This window comes from Pneumocystis jirovecii (assembly GCF_001477535.1).
Source record: "Pneumocystis jirovecii RU7 chromosome Unknown supercont1.10, whole genome shotgun sequence".
In the NCBI taxonomy this organism is placed as follows: domain Eukaryota; kingdom Fungi; phylum Ascomycota; class Pneumocystomycetes; order Pneumocystales; family Pneumocystaceae; genus Pneumocystis; species Pneumocystis jirovecii.
In genome coordinates this window covers 264440-279167 of record NW_017264784.1, presented here as the reverse complement: position 1 = coordinate 279167, position 14728 = coordinate 264440, and the positions used below count along the sequence as shown (strand labels likewise).

Sequence of the window (14728 nt, the reverse complement as noted above, 5' to 3'; positions counted from 1 at the left end):
AATGGATTTCAAAGAAAATAAGGAAGACATAAACTTGGAAGAAACACAAAAGTGATTAATATGTTGTGTATTCCGGAAGCTGATGGAACATAAGATGTATTTCGTCTTTTTTATCAACGAAGCTTTTTTTACATTCTCAAAAACATGATTATATTAGAAAAACAAGTTCGACGAATACAGGACCAACTCTTACACCACAGCAAAACACAGAAGATATATCGGGTCTTCAAAATGAAGTGATTGAGAGGGATATTCCGGATCCAAATGTAGTCGAGTCTGACTTGAAATATTTCAAAGTAAATAAACAGTTTTTTAATTATTTTAATGTTATAAGGAACTTTTTTCAAAACTAAAGTTCTCCTACATTGAGCAGGAAACGAAAGAGTAAAAACGCTGTTATTTAAAGAGGGTATTAATCTAAAACCAGACGATATCTTCGAGCAATTTTGGACGATCCCATTTTGGTTGTTGAACACAAGGATAATATTGAGCTGGGTAGGTTATTTAATTTTGCATGATAGACAAGGAATAATATTTTAAGAAAAAAAAAACATGGAACTCAAATCCCATTTGAAAAATAGAAAGGAAAATGTCGATGAAACATGCAAAGAACTCGAGCAAATAATCTCAAGAGTTTGCAATGGTGTCGTATATATTGTTTAAGAAAAGTAGATCAATAAAACTTATGTTTTTAGATTATGAAACTACAATTCAACAAGCAGTTGAAGCAGATCATATGTTGAAAGAAATTGAAAAAATGGAAGCAGAAATCAAAGAATTGAAAGATAGTGAAAAAAATCAAGAACAGGTGGGTTATTTTGAAGAAAAAAAACAATAGAAATTTATTTTTTTAGAATCTTCCTCTTAAAGATTCTCTTTCTTTACTATCGACTCAAACTAAAAAGTCTTCTACATTAAAAAAAGATATAGACCAATTTCAAGCTATTTATGAATGCAAAAAAAAACAATTAAAAGAAACCATTGATGAGGTGAAAAAGCGTGAAAACGAGAAACAGCACTGTGAAGCTTTTGCCAAAGAAGCCATTCATACTAGACAACTTTCTACTATGAACAAAAAATACAGGAAAGAACACTCTGGCTTATGGTCAATATTTCTTTTTGTAAATACTTTTTTCTCATCATCTCATAGGTATCAGTCTCTCCTGGATCTCCAGACAACTCTACTTCAAATAAAGAATCTCCGGCATGACAATTCTCAAGAGTGCATTGATTTTACATTAAAGACACGTAAAGGACATCTTCCAATCCGTCTTTTTTTCAAAGATGGCCGATTCCATGATGCCTATGTATATTTTAGCCTTATTTTTAGCCTTTCTAATAACTTGCATAGGTCGACCTTGCCATTGATATTAAAAAAGCACTTTCTCAAGCAAAACAGTACAATAATCCACTCTTTTTCATAAATACAATCTTATTTGAAACCTAATTCTTTATTCTAATGTACATATATATTTATATATATTATTTCATTATTCCATCTAACGATATGGTGAGATTCAAAGCTCGCTACCTCGTATTTCAAATTTTCTATGAAAACCAGCTTGTATCAAACTTAACAGATACAATCAAATTAAAAAAAACATTTATTTCATGCAGTAAACCACCTGACAAAACAACTATAATATTAAAGCCTTCTGATTTATCAAATATTATTAAAGAGCACGTTCATTTAAATTTTGGCGAATGGGGACACGGTTTAGTTGCAACAAGTTTAAGCAGTAAAAATAAGAAAATACACATACGTCTACTAACGTACGTAATATAGTCAAATATTATTCTCCAGCAACGTGCATAGGTATTCTTCGTATTGCACGTCAACATTATCGGCTTGTTTGGGCAGCGTTAACACTGGTGAAAATGATACATAATCAACATGTAATTATACGTGTTTTACGGGTTAATGGTACAATGAAAAGTGCAGAAATGTATTTGATTGAACATAATCGCAATCTGCTAGTACAACATAAAGTAAATGTAGTAGGGCTATAAATGATATAAAAATGGAATATATACATATAATGTAACGTGTATACAGCGCATTTAATTCATCAGAAATAGCTATATGTCTAGGTTTTGAAATGTACAAGACAATATATATATTCTAAAGTAACTATGTATATATTTCGAAAAAATGAAACAAAAAACATGTATAACTTCGAAGATTGATATAACTAAATACATATATATGTTTGATGTGAGAGACTAGAAGGCAAAAAATGAAGAAACTATTTACGGAAAATATGTTTGTTACAAAGATTTTTATGTTCAAGACAATAATAAATATACACAAATACATGTTTATTTGCGAAAAATATTAATCGGACAGCAAACGGTTTATATAATGAGAAAAACCTACTATTTTATAGGCTGTGGCTTTCCCGTAAAACCATTTGTCATATTTGCGCATCGTCTTCCCCAATTACGAGGTTGATGTCTAAATACAATATTAGGAGAACAGATTTAGCATGCAGGTTTAAATAGAAAGATTACTTCAAAAAAGCACCAACTGCTCCAAGATAACCTTCATGTCTCAAAAAATAAGCTTTTTTAGTTCCACCTGACCAAAAACGTATTGCGTATGAAAGTGTATGCATAGTAGCAGGATGACCTATGAAATGAGCATTTAAAATAAAATCTTACAAGAAAGAACCTCTAATATAAGTTCCACCGAAATATATTGTTTCAAGTTCATGAATTCGAGCTTGTAAATAAGCAATTTGACCAATGTTGTTACTAATAGCATATAAAAGGCTTTTGCCGATATCTTCTGGACGAAAACGAGATTGAAAATCATGAATAGAGTCGTGTTGTCGAGTCAGTTTCTTTTGAAACACTTTACCGAACGTGCTTGCGATGGTAGTTGATTTTAAACCAATTTTATCATAATTTGTACCATAAATATCACCGACTGACATATCTACAGCCATGTTATCACCAGTTCTCGAAACTTCTAACATTTCTGGCACTTTAGAAATTAAACCATAACTTTCTAGTATATACCATCAAATGTTTTTGCATCAGTTAAAATTGACATTAAACCCCATAGTGTTCCTCCACCAAGCTATCAAATCACAAGTTAGTGGAAAAGAAAATAAACACTATATATATATAATATGGAACATACCGAGGAGCCGCCAATACGTTCATACTGTTCTGGACCAGAAACCTTAATCATACTTACACCACTTCCAATATTACAAAGCTTCTTTATTATTTATTGGGTTAACGTTTCTTATCTACTTACAAGATACGGATAAATATTTGGCTGCGGACGACAAAACTTCATCGGCTCGCATTCTGAATAGGTAAACACTTCATCCGGAATTTCAGTAATAAAAAAATCCAAGCCAACAATCAAGCACTCCATCTCATCTTCTCGAACAACTTCTACACCTAATTCTGCTCGAAACTGGTCGTAATATTTAAATGCACCACCTCCCGTTGCCATTACACACATTGCCGGCCTTTCTGCCTGACAAGATTCATTATACCGTTTACATAACAAAGAAAGAAATGCAATGCACTGATCAATATCTTTCGTCTCAAAGCGTCTAAAGTTAAATCTACTACCGCCTTCAGCATCTTTTGTAATATAAACAACTTTGGCCAGTGATCCGCCGATCTTCGTTAAAACTTAGTCAGAAAAATATTAAGGAAACATTAAAAGACATTTACATCTACTGCAATATGGGAAACCTCTTCTTTGTGGTGTGGAAGTGCTATTTCTCGAGTCTTATCCGGTGCCATATCAGAAACGATTTTTGCACCTATTTCAAGTCGGTTTTTTTGCAAAACAAAATATTATAAGGAACCTTGCATATTAATATGCACGGACAGCGTTTTTAACACTGTATCCATCAGGCTTTGGGCCTTAGGCGCCCGCTTTTACTGGCTACACCTTTTTTATCGTTGATTCTTCGTTAACTTGATCGAAAAAATCGACAACAAAAAACACTTGAAGTATTCTCAAAAACATAAACTACAAGGAAAGGCAGAAAAAGATATTTTCTGTTGAAAAATATATGTTTTTCATTCTTCTCAGTTAAATATATTTTAAAGAGCAAAATTTGAATCATTCAAAATCATTAATTTTAAAAAAATCCTAAAAATAATCTAAACTTAGTAAAAAAACATATTGAGTTCTTTATTCTTTCAATTTCTTATGCTTACGGTCAACATACAAGATTACTGGTATTTAAGCAGCTACAAATACATATTTCCCTAGAACTTGTGTATTTTGAAACGATTCATCTTGATTTAGCACGTTTGACACATCATTTTTAAACATTTGATTAATACTTTTAATATTACTTGGTGGGGATATTTGCATTTAAAACAGTTAAGTTTATTCACCATGGCATCTGATCCGAATTTTATGCCTATGAATATTTATGCAACTACTGGGCGAAACCGAAGGGAAGAGCGCTGGCGCCAGAAACAGCTTGAGGAAGGAAAAAAGTTGGGGGCAACTGAGCCTGAATTAGATGCGGATGGGAAACAGGTGAATCCTCATATTCCTCGTTAATATTATCTATATTCATCCGACATAAAGCTAATGGTTTATAGAATTCATTTCCAAAGCACCATGGTACATTGATGAAGCAGAAGGAAAAGCTTCTTTGCGGCATCAGCGATTAAGACAAGATGAAAGTACAGAGACTGATTATAATACTACGTATATTCGTGGTCAACGTGCTGTAAGTTCAACGACAATCCCTTGAAAAAGACAAAATTTAAAGCCGGTTCACAGGGACCCGCAGCAACAAAATTCCGCAAGGGAGCCTGTGACAATTGCGGTGCAATGTCTCATAAAACTAAAGATTGTATGGAAAGGCCCCGGAAATTAGGTGCTCGATGGACAGGCAAAGATATACAGGCCGATGAAGTTATTTGCGAAGTAAGCATGACATGGGACTCAAAGAGAGACCGATGGAATGGTTATGATCCCCGTGAACACCAGAAAATAGTCGAGGAATACGAAAAAGTTGAAAAAGCACAGCAAGAAGCCAGAAGCAGGAACTTGGAAAACTTTTCAGAAGATGGATATATAGCAAAAGACGACGACAAATATGCAGATGAAGCAGACATGCCCGGCCAGAAATTCGATGCACACAATCGTATGAGTACGCGGAATTTGAGGTGTGTGTATTTTCCATACTTTTCTTGCTGACGATAAAACAAGAATACGAGAAGACACAGCCAAGTATCTACTGAACCTAAGTGAAACGTCTACTCATTATGATCCAAAAACGAGGTCAATGAGAGATGATCCGAACAAAATTTCCCGAGATAACAGGCTAATGGCCAACAACGAGTTTGAGCGCTCATCAGGCGAAGCAGCAGAATTCGAAAAACTGCAGATTTTTGCATGGCAGGCGGAGGAAAGAGGCAAAAACATTCATCTTCAAGCAAACCCGACTCAGGGCGCACTGTATCACAAACAGTTCAAAGAAGAAACCCATGAGGCCAGGATTAATGCCAGGAAAAAAATCCTGGACAAGTATGGAGGCGAAAAACACTTTATCGTCCCTCCCAAAGAGCTTCTTTATGCACAGACCGAGCACTATGTCGAGTATTCAAGGGACGGAAAACTCATCAAGGGCAAGGAAAAACCTGTTTCCCTCTCCCGGTACCCCGAAAACCAGCTTGTCAACAACCACACTCAGATCTTCGGGTCCTGGTGGCACGACGGCCACTGGGGCTATGCCTGCTGCCACCAGTAAGTCCCCCAACTGTCTTTTCTAGCTCATGTTTCAAGGTTCATCAAAAACTCCTACTGCACCGGCGAGGAAGGGATCCTTGCTGCACAGGAGCACTTTGATTTTAAGCACATGCTGCATCTGCAGAGCCTTCCCGGTGGCCCTTCCCCCGGCACCCCCCATGCGCCCTCTGCAAAGAGAAAGCACTCATAGCGTCCTGGCCACTGCACATACTGCACAACTGCACACTAATACTGTATACACCACATGTTGCTGCATATACTATGTATACTATATATACTATATATACTATATATTACTGTATATACTGTATACACCGCACACACCACACACTGCACCGCACACATACACGCAACGCTGCCGCACTTCACTACTCCTCCTCCTCCTCCGCCGTGTCCCCGTCCGCCTTAGCTGCAAGCTTCTTGCGCCGCGTCCGCCCCGGACGCCCACCCCTTTCTCTGTCAGACCCCACACGCATGCCCACACACTTACCCGAAGGGCGAGTTCAGCGCAAAGTCAATATGCTTCTGCGAGTCGAGCCGCACAAGAAACGACGGCACATTCACTATCTGCTTCCCCACACGGATGTGCCGTTGACGGATTAGCACCCGTGCATGGTGGATGCTCTTTGCAAGTCCCAGCTTAAATACCTGTGTCTGCAGTCGCCGTTCCAGAAAGTCCTCAATCCGCAGCGCCAGGACATAGTCGAGCTTGCGCTTTGTTTCGTCCAGCACGCCAATGCGCACCAGCCGGCGGATCAGCGCGTTGCCCTCAAACAGCCGTCGTGGATCCTTATCCTCCAGCGTCAGCAGTTCACGTGCCGCTCGCCGGATCTTTGACAGGATAAGCAAGTTCCGCCAGATCTCACGCTTATTCCGCAGCCCGTACTCCCCGCAGAGCCGTAGCTCTGCGTCCAGCCGTGCCGACTCGAATGGCCGCCGCGGTACTGTCTGTCAGCACGCCCTGCGCTAGCACTAGCTTACCTTTGTATGTCTTCCGGCAGTTTCTCGGTGCACACGGCATCTCTGCCTTGACGCTCCTCCGCCCGCCTACTTCCACCCTCCTAACCCTACCCAGCCCAACCCTGGTTTTGCGTCTTACTCAAGGCTAGTCCAAGGCCAGACTAACCCGTTTAGCCGACATTAGCCGACAGTCTTTCTAAAATTGGTTAGCCTTCTAAAGACTTAGGTTAGCTCTTCCTTGGCCTGACCAGACAAGGCTAGCTCCAGGCTGGCCTAGCTGGCCTTAGCTTGGCGCTGGCTTAACCTGGCTTAACGTTACTTGCTAGTCCTAGCTTTAGCCCAAGGCCTTCTAACCCTTCTTGGCATCTACTAGCCCTTCTTGGCGCTGTCTACCAGCTAGCACGGTGTTAGCCTGTGTCGGTGTTGCCGAGACAGGCTAGCCTGGTCAATTTGGTCTAGCTCTGTACTGATACAGACTAGCGTTCCCGTTCCAGAGACGGCAGGCCCAGTCGGGCTAGCGCGACCGCCTGGGAAGCCAGGCGGCCAAAGGCGTGCGCCGCCGGAGCAGCGGCAATGCCACACTCATACGGTACGTCTGTCAGACGCAGCATGTGATACTGACGCAGCAGGTCTCCGTGCGCGGACGCGGCACCTGTTCCGCCGCGGTTTCCGCAAGAGAGGAACCATCAGGTAGGCAACAGCCACAGAGACGCGTGCTTACGGCAGTCTTTCGACGTATCTGCGGACATACCGTGTTGGGCAGCACGTCGACATTTGTGTGAACGGAGCAGTGCAGAAGGGGATGCCTCATAAGGTATGTGACGGCAGAGAGGCCCGGACAAAAGACTGACGAGACAGTACTACCACGGACGAACAGGAGTGGTCTTTGGGGTGACGCAACGCGGCGTCGGGGTGCTTGTGAACAAGCGGGTTGGGAACCGCATAGTGGCAAAGCGGCTGTGTGTGCGTATCGAGCATGTGCGGCCATCGCGGTGCCGCGAGGACTTTGTGCGCCGCGTGCAACAGCACGCGGCACAGCGGAGGGCGGGGGAGCATGTGTGCATGAAGCGGCAGCCGGAGGGGCCGCGGGGGGCACACGTAGTGGCGTGCGACGGACAGCCGGAGACAGTGCGTCCGCAGCCGTACGAGACGGCGCTGTAGCCAGTGGGATGCGTGTATGCGGAAGTGTCTGTATCTAGCTATATGTATCTGTGTATTTATGTATCTGCGTATTTATGTATTTATGTGTCTGTGTGTCTGTGTATCGTGCACAACGCATATACCTGTGCAGAATGATGCACGGCAAATGCGGCGCATACAAAGCATACAGCGTGCATAGTGTGTGCGTAGCATATAGTGTAAAGTGTATGGCATGCACAACGTGCAGCATACACCGCATACAGACCGCATACAGTGCACTGCCTGGCGAGCGGCCCACTGTATGCGGCGTAGCGCTATATTTGCTGCATACACGTTTTATAGCTTGTGCACTGCGTACACCGACACCCGCGCCGCAGCCTGTGAAGTATGCGCATACACTCGCTATATATACACAAATACACACAGATACACATATATAGACATATATAGACATATACATAGATATATATAGACATATACATAGATATATAGATATACACTCATATATACACAGACAGACACAGACAAACACACGTATATAGACAGACACATGCATACACACGTAAAGACACGCACAGACGCCCAATGGTACGCACACGTGTGCAATGCATGTATGCTCGCAGCGCGTGCACTACGACAGTGCGTGCACTATAGACGCATATATACAGTGCATATGCTGCAGCAGAGATACGCTGTGTATACACAAAGCATACACACTGTGTGCATAGCATACATGACGTGAGCATACACAACGTGTACAGCATAGACATGGTGTGTATAACATAGATAGCATATGCTGCATATACAGTGTATACGGTGTATATAGCATATACAGTATGTATAATATGCACAGTATATATGGTGTGCAGTGTATATGCAGTGTATAGTGTGTGCACAGTGTATAGTGTGTATGTATAGTTACAGTGCACATAGTGCATATAGTGCATATGGCATATGGTATATGGTATTTATAGTTCTATAGTATACAGTGTACATGGCGTATACAATGTACATAAACGTATAGTGTATATGAATGCATTGTATCATAGGTATAGTATGTATAGTATATATAGTATATATAGCATACACGGCATATATAGTTATAGTGTATGATTATAGTGTGTATGTATAGTGTGTGGTATATAATATATGGTTGTGTATATACAGTGTATATACAGTGTATATAGCACAGATAACGTGTAGTACACACAGCGTGTAACACATAGCGTGCAGCACAGCGCGCAATGTGCATAGCATAATAGTATTATAGTGCATACAGCGCGTGTTCTATGCATTAGCACACATATACTACATGCATGCACACTATACACACCATCTGTGCGCAACATGCACTGCATACGTGCTGTATGCGCGCTGCATGCGCCGCCTTGCACTGTGCACACTACACACTATACGCTATACACACTATATATACACTATATATACACTATATATACACTATATATACGCTATATATATACTGCATATACGCTAATACAACATTATACATACACTATGTATACAGATACAGACATTGCTGTTAGTATATACATCGACACTACCCCATAACCCCATATAACGCCCCATACACACCCATAAACTGTCATATATACACATATACACCTATATATACATGCATATGCTCTATACACGCTCTATCTACCCGATTTCTTCCAATCTTCGCCTTATATGCGCCTATCTGCGCATGATATGCGCACTATATGCGCCTCCGGAACCGGTACCGAAGGTACCGTCGATACCGCCCGTCGACCGCCGCAATGGCAGCGCTGGCAGGCGACACACGAAGAAAAAGAAAGACATTTCAATGCTCAGGATTTGGCAGCTGTCATATGCAGTTTTCACGGAATGAACATCTTGCACGGCATATCAGGTAAGAAAATGCACAACAGAAAGAGCTAACAGTGCAGGAAACATACAGGAGAACGACCATTCAAATGTTTCTGTGGACGGACGTTTTCACGGCTTGACAATCTTCGGCAGCACGCACAAACAGTTCATACAGGTGATGATGTTGTATCACCGTACGGATCAGTGTCCACAATGCCAGCAAAGGCATCAAAAGACCAAACAGTAACAACAGAAGCAGCAGAAAAGGCAACAATAGTGGTAGAAGCTCAAGAAACACCAGAAGCAGACCATCAGGAAAGAGCATGGGGAGGAATAGAAGAAGGAAGAGAAAGAAAGGAGAAAAAAGACTTAAAAGAAGGATACACGGGAGGGATAATGCAAAAACAGGCAGAAACAAGACTATTAAGCACGGGGAAACGGCGTCAGAGCGCCGATGTAAAGGATACAGTGCATATTAGCAATGAATGTGGAGGAGAAGCAGAGGAAACAGAAAAAACCGGAGATAATGCAGAAACAGAAGATAAAATAATACATAAAGTAATAGACAAAACAGGTAAAATGGATACGGAGAATATAGTAGACACAGAGGAAAAAAGAGAAAAGAGAAAGAAGGGAGAGAGGAGAGAGTGCGTGAGAGAAATAAATACAGCAGAAGAGGAAAATAAGGAGCTCAGAAGAATAGATACATTAGGAACAGTGGATGCATTAGAAGCAGCGGCATCAATCACAATTCTGATGGACTATGGGGTTCAGCAGGCAAAAATGGTGTCTCTGGATAAGCACAAACCGAGACTGAGAGAAGATGCACAGAAAATGAGCATCCAATTTCTATGCAATCCGAATATCGGGATGGGAGGGATGGATATTCTAGCAGAAGTAGCAAAAATTATGAATTAAGGAGGAAAAAACAAGGGAAGGAAGGGAATCAATAGGGAATGGGTGTGTATGAAGAAAGATAGAGGTAATAGACAAAGGGTTTGAAGGGGTTGAGAAGGATAAAGAGGAAAAAATATAAAGAAAGATATAAAAAAGTAATGTAAGAGAATATGTATTTATGAATGAGAGTAGGACATTTGTTTAAGGCCTTTTTGATCAGTTATATTTAAATTTGGTTATTGCAGTGTATGAATAGTCAATTTTATTTTATATATGTATTTTTTGAGTATTTTATAACTTATGTATAACGAGATTTACGAGGGAAAAGCGATACCAGAGACAAAGACGTAGGAAATATTAAAAAAAGGGTAAATTGGAGGATAAAATTGAGTGATAACAGAGGAATTACGGAGATTTTTTTGGGAAAAGTAAAAGAAAGAAGTTTTGTAGAGTCTTTGACGTTTTTCAGGCTTCGAACGGTGGAATTTGAGTAGAAAAAGGAATATCTAAAGAATGAGCAAAAATAATATTGTATCAAAGCCAAAAGAAACGAAACAGTGCAAGATGAAGAATGGAATTCTAGGAAGTAAAAAGGAGAGTTGTAATTTAAAAGAAAATAGTTTTTTATTAAGTCATTCTGTCGATAATACGATAAAAGATCAGGAATGCAAGACATGTTCACCAAAAGATGTACAGTGGCCGCTGAAGTGCTCAGGAAGAGTTATTTATGCATGCACGTCCATTCCATATAAGTCATTTTTTAATCCTAAAAACGGGAATTGGGTAATTTTTCATAGTTTAATAGAAGTGAGATTTATTTCAAGTGTAGAGATTCCATCCAAGAAGAGGGGAATCATCATTGTTTGCATCTATTTCATGGCTTTCGAAAGAGACTGATTGGAAGACAAAGTTAGTTGGATGGACGGGGGAAATTACGCTCGATTTCCCTCAAGAAGTATCTACAGGTTTAAATAAAGGAAATACAACAAACAATACAAATGCAGTAGCATTAAGTGCAAAGGATAAAGAGAATTTTTTAGAATGTTTTTCAAAAGTTTACACAGAAGAGATTATACCTATATGGATGCTTCTGGATTCGAAAGATGCACGCTCAGGAGAAACGATTGAGCAACAATCTCGATGGAGGAAGTATCCAAATACAGGTAGTTTTCTTTGTCTTTATAATTAGTTTACGGAATGAATAGTATTATGGCCATTATTTCATTATCGCCTATGGAACAATACAACTGATGAATGGAACGAACAAACATGTTGGGAAAACTACATTAAATTCAACGAAGCGTATATGGATGCTATTTCAAAGATTTACGAGCAAGGAGACATTGGTATGATTTTTTAATAATAGTACAAAAAAAGTAATATTATTCATAGTAATTATTCATGATCATTATCTTTTATTACTACCTCGACTTATTCGTCAAAAAATACCTAATGCATACGTGGGGCTTTTCTTGCATGGCCCTTTTCCAAGTTCAGAAATTTTTCGTTGTCTTCCAAGTATATATTAAAGCAGCTTTATACCATTCCTAATAATCATAGAACGGAAGGAAATATTAATGGGAATGCTTGGTGCAAACATGATTGGATTTCAAAGCTACTCTTTTTCGAGGCATTTCGTTAGTACTTGTACGCGAGTTTTAGGATTTGATTCAATCGGGAAGGGAATTGACGTAAATGGTGCTTATGTGGCTATAGAAGTACTTCCAATGGGGATAGATGCTCAGTATGTTGAAAAAGAGTCTCAAGCTCAAAAAACGCAAGAAAAAATGCAATTCATTAGAGAATTATATTCAAATAAAAAAATACTTATTGGAAGTGCAAAAATATACGAAGTCCAAGGTGTATTGCAAGGATTAAAAGCCTTTGAAAGTTTTTTAAAACAGTTTTCTAAGTGGAGAAATCAAGTAATTGTTTCTTAATTTTAATGTTTTATTAATATACTCAGGTTGTATTTATTCAAGTTACGTCGCCTGTAAACGATGATACATCAAAATTTGAAAAACAAGTACAAGATTTAGTTGCTGAAATAAACGGGACATATGGGTCATTAGAATTTACACCTGTACATCATTATCATCAATATTTAGAAAAGGATGAATATTTTGCACTTTTAAGATCAGGAGATGTAGGAATAATTACTGCTATTAGAGATAGTATAAACACAACAAGTTTAGAGTACGTTATTTGTCAAAAAGAAAGCAATGGACCTTTATTACTGTCAGAATTTTCAGGGACAAAAGATGCTCTTCAAGATGCAATTCAAGTTAATCCATGGGATGTTACGGTATTAATATATTAATCAATATTATAAAAATAAGCTAAATATAATTTAGGACACAGCGAAAAAAATCAATGAAGCACTTTGTATATCCGAATCAGAAAAGAAAACACGTCAAATTAAACTATATAATTATGTTACTAAAAATACTATTCAAACATGGACTTCATCATTTATATCAAGATTACTAACAAATTTAGCAACTTTTAATTATAATCAAGTTACACCTGTTATTGATACGACATTATTAATAGATACCTATCGTAAAGCAAATAATCGCTTATTTTTATTTGACTATGATGGAACATTAACACCAATTGTTAAAGATCCTCTTATTGCTGTCCCATCTCGACGACTTATACATGTTTTACAAGCATTGGCAGAGAATTCTAAAAACCAAGTATGGATAATCTCTGGACGCGACCAAAATTTTTTAGCACAATGGTTTGATAATATTCCTCAATTAGGACTAAGGTAAGATTTTATGCTATAAGCTATTCAACAATTAAACTACCAGCGCTGAACATGGCTGTTTTATGCGTTTTCCAAATACATTTGATTGGGTAGATCTCACAGAAAACATGGATTTATCATGGCAAGAAGAAGTTTATAAAATTTTCGAATATTATACAGAACGTACTCAAGGTAAATGTTTTTTATATAATTTTTTATTATTCAAAATGATACAGGCTCGTTTATTGAACAAAAGAGATGCACACTTACATGGCATTATCGTCGTGCAGACCCTGATTATGGTCTTTTCCAAGCATTGGAATGCCAAAATCATTTAGAAAGTCTTATTACCTCAAATTATGATGTAGAAGTATTAAATGGAAAAGCAAATATAGAAGTTCGACCTTTTTTTATCAACAAAGGCAGAGTAGCAAATCAGCTATTAAATATGTACAAAGACGAAAAACCGGATTTCGTCTTTAGTGCAGGAGATGATAAAACAGACGAAGGTAATCCAACTTAAACTTTTCTAAAAAAAATATTAAATTAGGAGATATGTTCCGCGTTTTGAAACAAAGACATGATTTAAAAGATAAAGCATACTTCACAGTGACTATTGGAGCATCAAATAAGGTATCTGCTTCCTCTGTTTTAGTATAAAATTTATACATTTTTGCTAGGCTACAGCAGCTAATTGGCATCTTCCAGAGCCATCAGAAGTCCTTTCTGTACTAGAACTGCTTGTTGATATTAGATCCTTAAATAACCCTGTTCATTTTACCCAATTACCAAAATGTAAATTAACATCTTAATTTCAACACAAAAAAAACAAATATATATCCAACTACCCACAACGACCATCCTTCCATCCATCTAACCACCGCTCTTTCCATTTGCTACAATCAAAAATTGGTTTACCTAGTTTTCGGTTCACTTCATTGTGTGCTTGGCACATCCATAATGATAGTTCTTCTCTGCCACCTACCATTGCTCGATTCTCATCTTGATGCATCCATTCACGAAAATCTTTAGCACAATAAAAACATGGATAACGTTTTGCAAAAATCATTAAAAAACTACGCATCTCAGATTGTTCTTCTGCAGTTGCCGACTCAGGATAATTTGCAGAGATTGTATGAAGTAGAGTCCATGTTGCACGACCCAAAGCCTCTGAATCTGGAGGACAATCAGCCCATTTAGCCCCATTTATATCAGATGAAACATTATATTTATTAGGCAAAGTAGCACCCTGTTGTTGCATCCAATCTTTAAATGACATACAAATACGACAACGTTTCGTTGTTGTATTTTCTGATATATGAGAAGTCTGTTGATCTTTTGTAAGTACTTCTATATTTTTTTTAGATTCCATTATTTACAATTGAGTT

The 14728-nt window shown here is 38.6% G+C and overlaps 8 protein-coding genes across 8 annotated transcripts; 5 read left to right on the top strand and 3 right to left on the bottom strand.

Annotated features, from left to right (window-relative positions):
- Nucleotide 1: 1 nt before the first annotated feature.
- On the top strand, nt 2-1447 carry T551_02377 (uncharacterized protein; the record flags this gene model as incomplete). Its single annotated transcript, XM_018374640.1, has 9 exons — nt 2-51; nt 95-296; nt 335-384; nt 428-495; nt 542-643; nt 696-808; nt 855-1105; nt 1151-1307; nt 1352-1447. 9 exons carry the CDS (start codon nt 2-4, stop codon nt 1445-1447), a joined length of 1089 nt encoding a protein of 362 aa, XP_018229212.1.
- Nucleotides 1448-1459: 12 nt separating this feature from the next.
- Nucleotides 1460-2069, top strand: T551_02376 (uncharacterized protein; the record flags this gene model as incomplete). The annotated part of the gene is made up of 2 exons (XM_018374639.1): nt 1460-1739; nt 1787-2069. 2 exons carry the CDS (start codon nt 1460-1462, stop codon nt 2008-2010), a joined length of 504 nt encoding a protein of 167 aa, XP_018229211.1. The 3' UTR covers nt 2011-2069.
- A 307-nt stretch (nt 2070-2376) lies between these two features.
- On the bottom strand, nt 2377-3840 carry T551_02375 (pantothenate kinase; the record flags this gene model as incomplete). Its single annotated transcript, XM_018374638.1, has 8 exons — nt 2377-2455; nt 2512-2629; nt 2672-2986; nt 3022-3082; nt 3146-3226; nt 3266-3643; nt 3697-3788; nt 3834-3840. 8 exons carry the CDS (start codon nt 3838-3840, stop codon nt 2377-2379), a joined length of 1131 nt encoding a protein of 376 aa, XP_018229210.1.
- A 535-nt stretch (nt 3841-4375) lies between these two features.
- On the top strand, nt 4376-5744 carry T551_02374 (mRNA splicing protein SLU7; the record flags this gene model as incomplete). The annotated part of the gene is made up of 4 exons (XM_018374637.1): nt 4376-4541; nt 4588-4718; nt 4772-5160; nt 5204-5744. 4 exons carry the CDS (start codon nt 4376-4378, stop codon nt 5742-5744), a joined length of 1227 nt encoding a protein of 408 aa, XP_018229209.1.
- Nucleotides 5745-6111: 367 nt separating this feature from the next.
- On the bottom strand, nt 6112-6803 carry T551_02373 (40S ribosomal protein S9; the record flags this gene model as incomplete). The annotated part of the gene is made up of 3 exons (XM_018374636.1): nt 6112-6193; nt 6234-6687; nt 6725-6803. Coding segments are annotated over 3 exons (615 nt in total), but the record flags the coding sequence as incomplete, so codon positions are not given.
- Nucleotides 6804-9564: 2761 nt separating this feature from the next.
- T551_02372 (uncharacterized protein) lies at nt 9565-10609 on the top strand (the record flags this gene model as incomplete). Its single annotated transcript, XM_018374635.1, has 2 exons — nt 9565-9734; nt 9772-10609. The coding sequence occupies 2 exons, from the start codon at nt 9565-9567 to the stop codon at nt 10607-10609; spliced, it is 1008 nt and encodes a 335-aa protein (XP_018229207.1).
- A 440-nt stretch (nt 10610-11049) lies between these two features.
- T551_02371 (trehalose-phosphatase) lies at nt 11050-14202 on the top strand. Its single transcript, XM_018374634.1, has 9 exons — nt 11050-11371; nt 11418-11751; nt 11794-11934; nt 11981-12106; nt 12149-12513; nt 12555-12893; nt 12943-13532; nt 13577-13973; nt 14021-14202. Exons 1-7 carry the CDS (start codon nt 11102-11104, stop codon nt 13363-13365), a joined length of 1998 nt encoding a protein of 665 aa, XP_018229206.1. The 5' UTR covers nt 11050-11101; the 3' UTR covers nt 13366-13532; nt 13577-13973; nt 14021-14202.
- T551_02370 (uncharacterized protein) lies at nt 14185-14712 on the bottom strand (the record flags this gene model as incomplete). Its single annotated transcript, XM_018374633.1, has 1 exon — nt 14185-14712. The coding sequence occupies one exon, from the start codon at nt 14710-14712 to the stop codon at nt 14185-14187; it is 528 nt and encodes a 175-aa protein (XP_018229205.1).
- Between the last annotated feature and the right edge of the window lie 16 nt (nt 14713-14728).

Coding starts and splice junctions, on each gene's coding strand:
- T551_02371 (XM_018374634.1), top strand. CDS start 11,102: ATGAGCAAAAATAATATTGTATCAAAGCCAAAAGAAACGAAACAGTGC. Junction 11,372..11,417: donor ATCCTAAAAACGGGAATTGG/GTAATTTTTCAT, acceptor TTTCAAGTGTAG/AGATTCCATCCAAGAAGAGG. Junction 12,894..12,942: donor TTAATCCATGGGATGTTACG/GTATTAATATAT, acceptor AATATAATTTAG/GACACAGCGAAAAAAATCAA.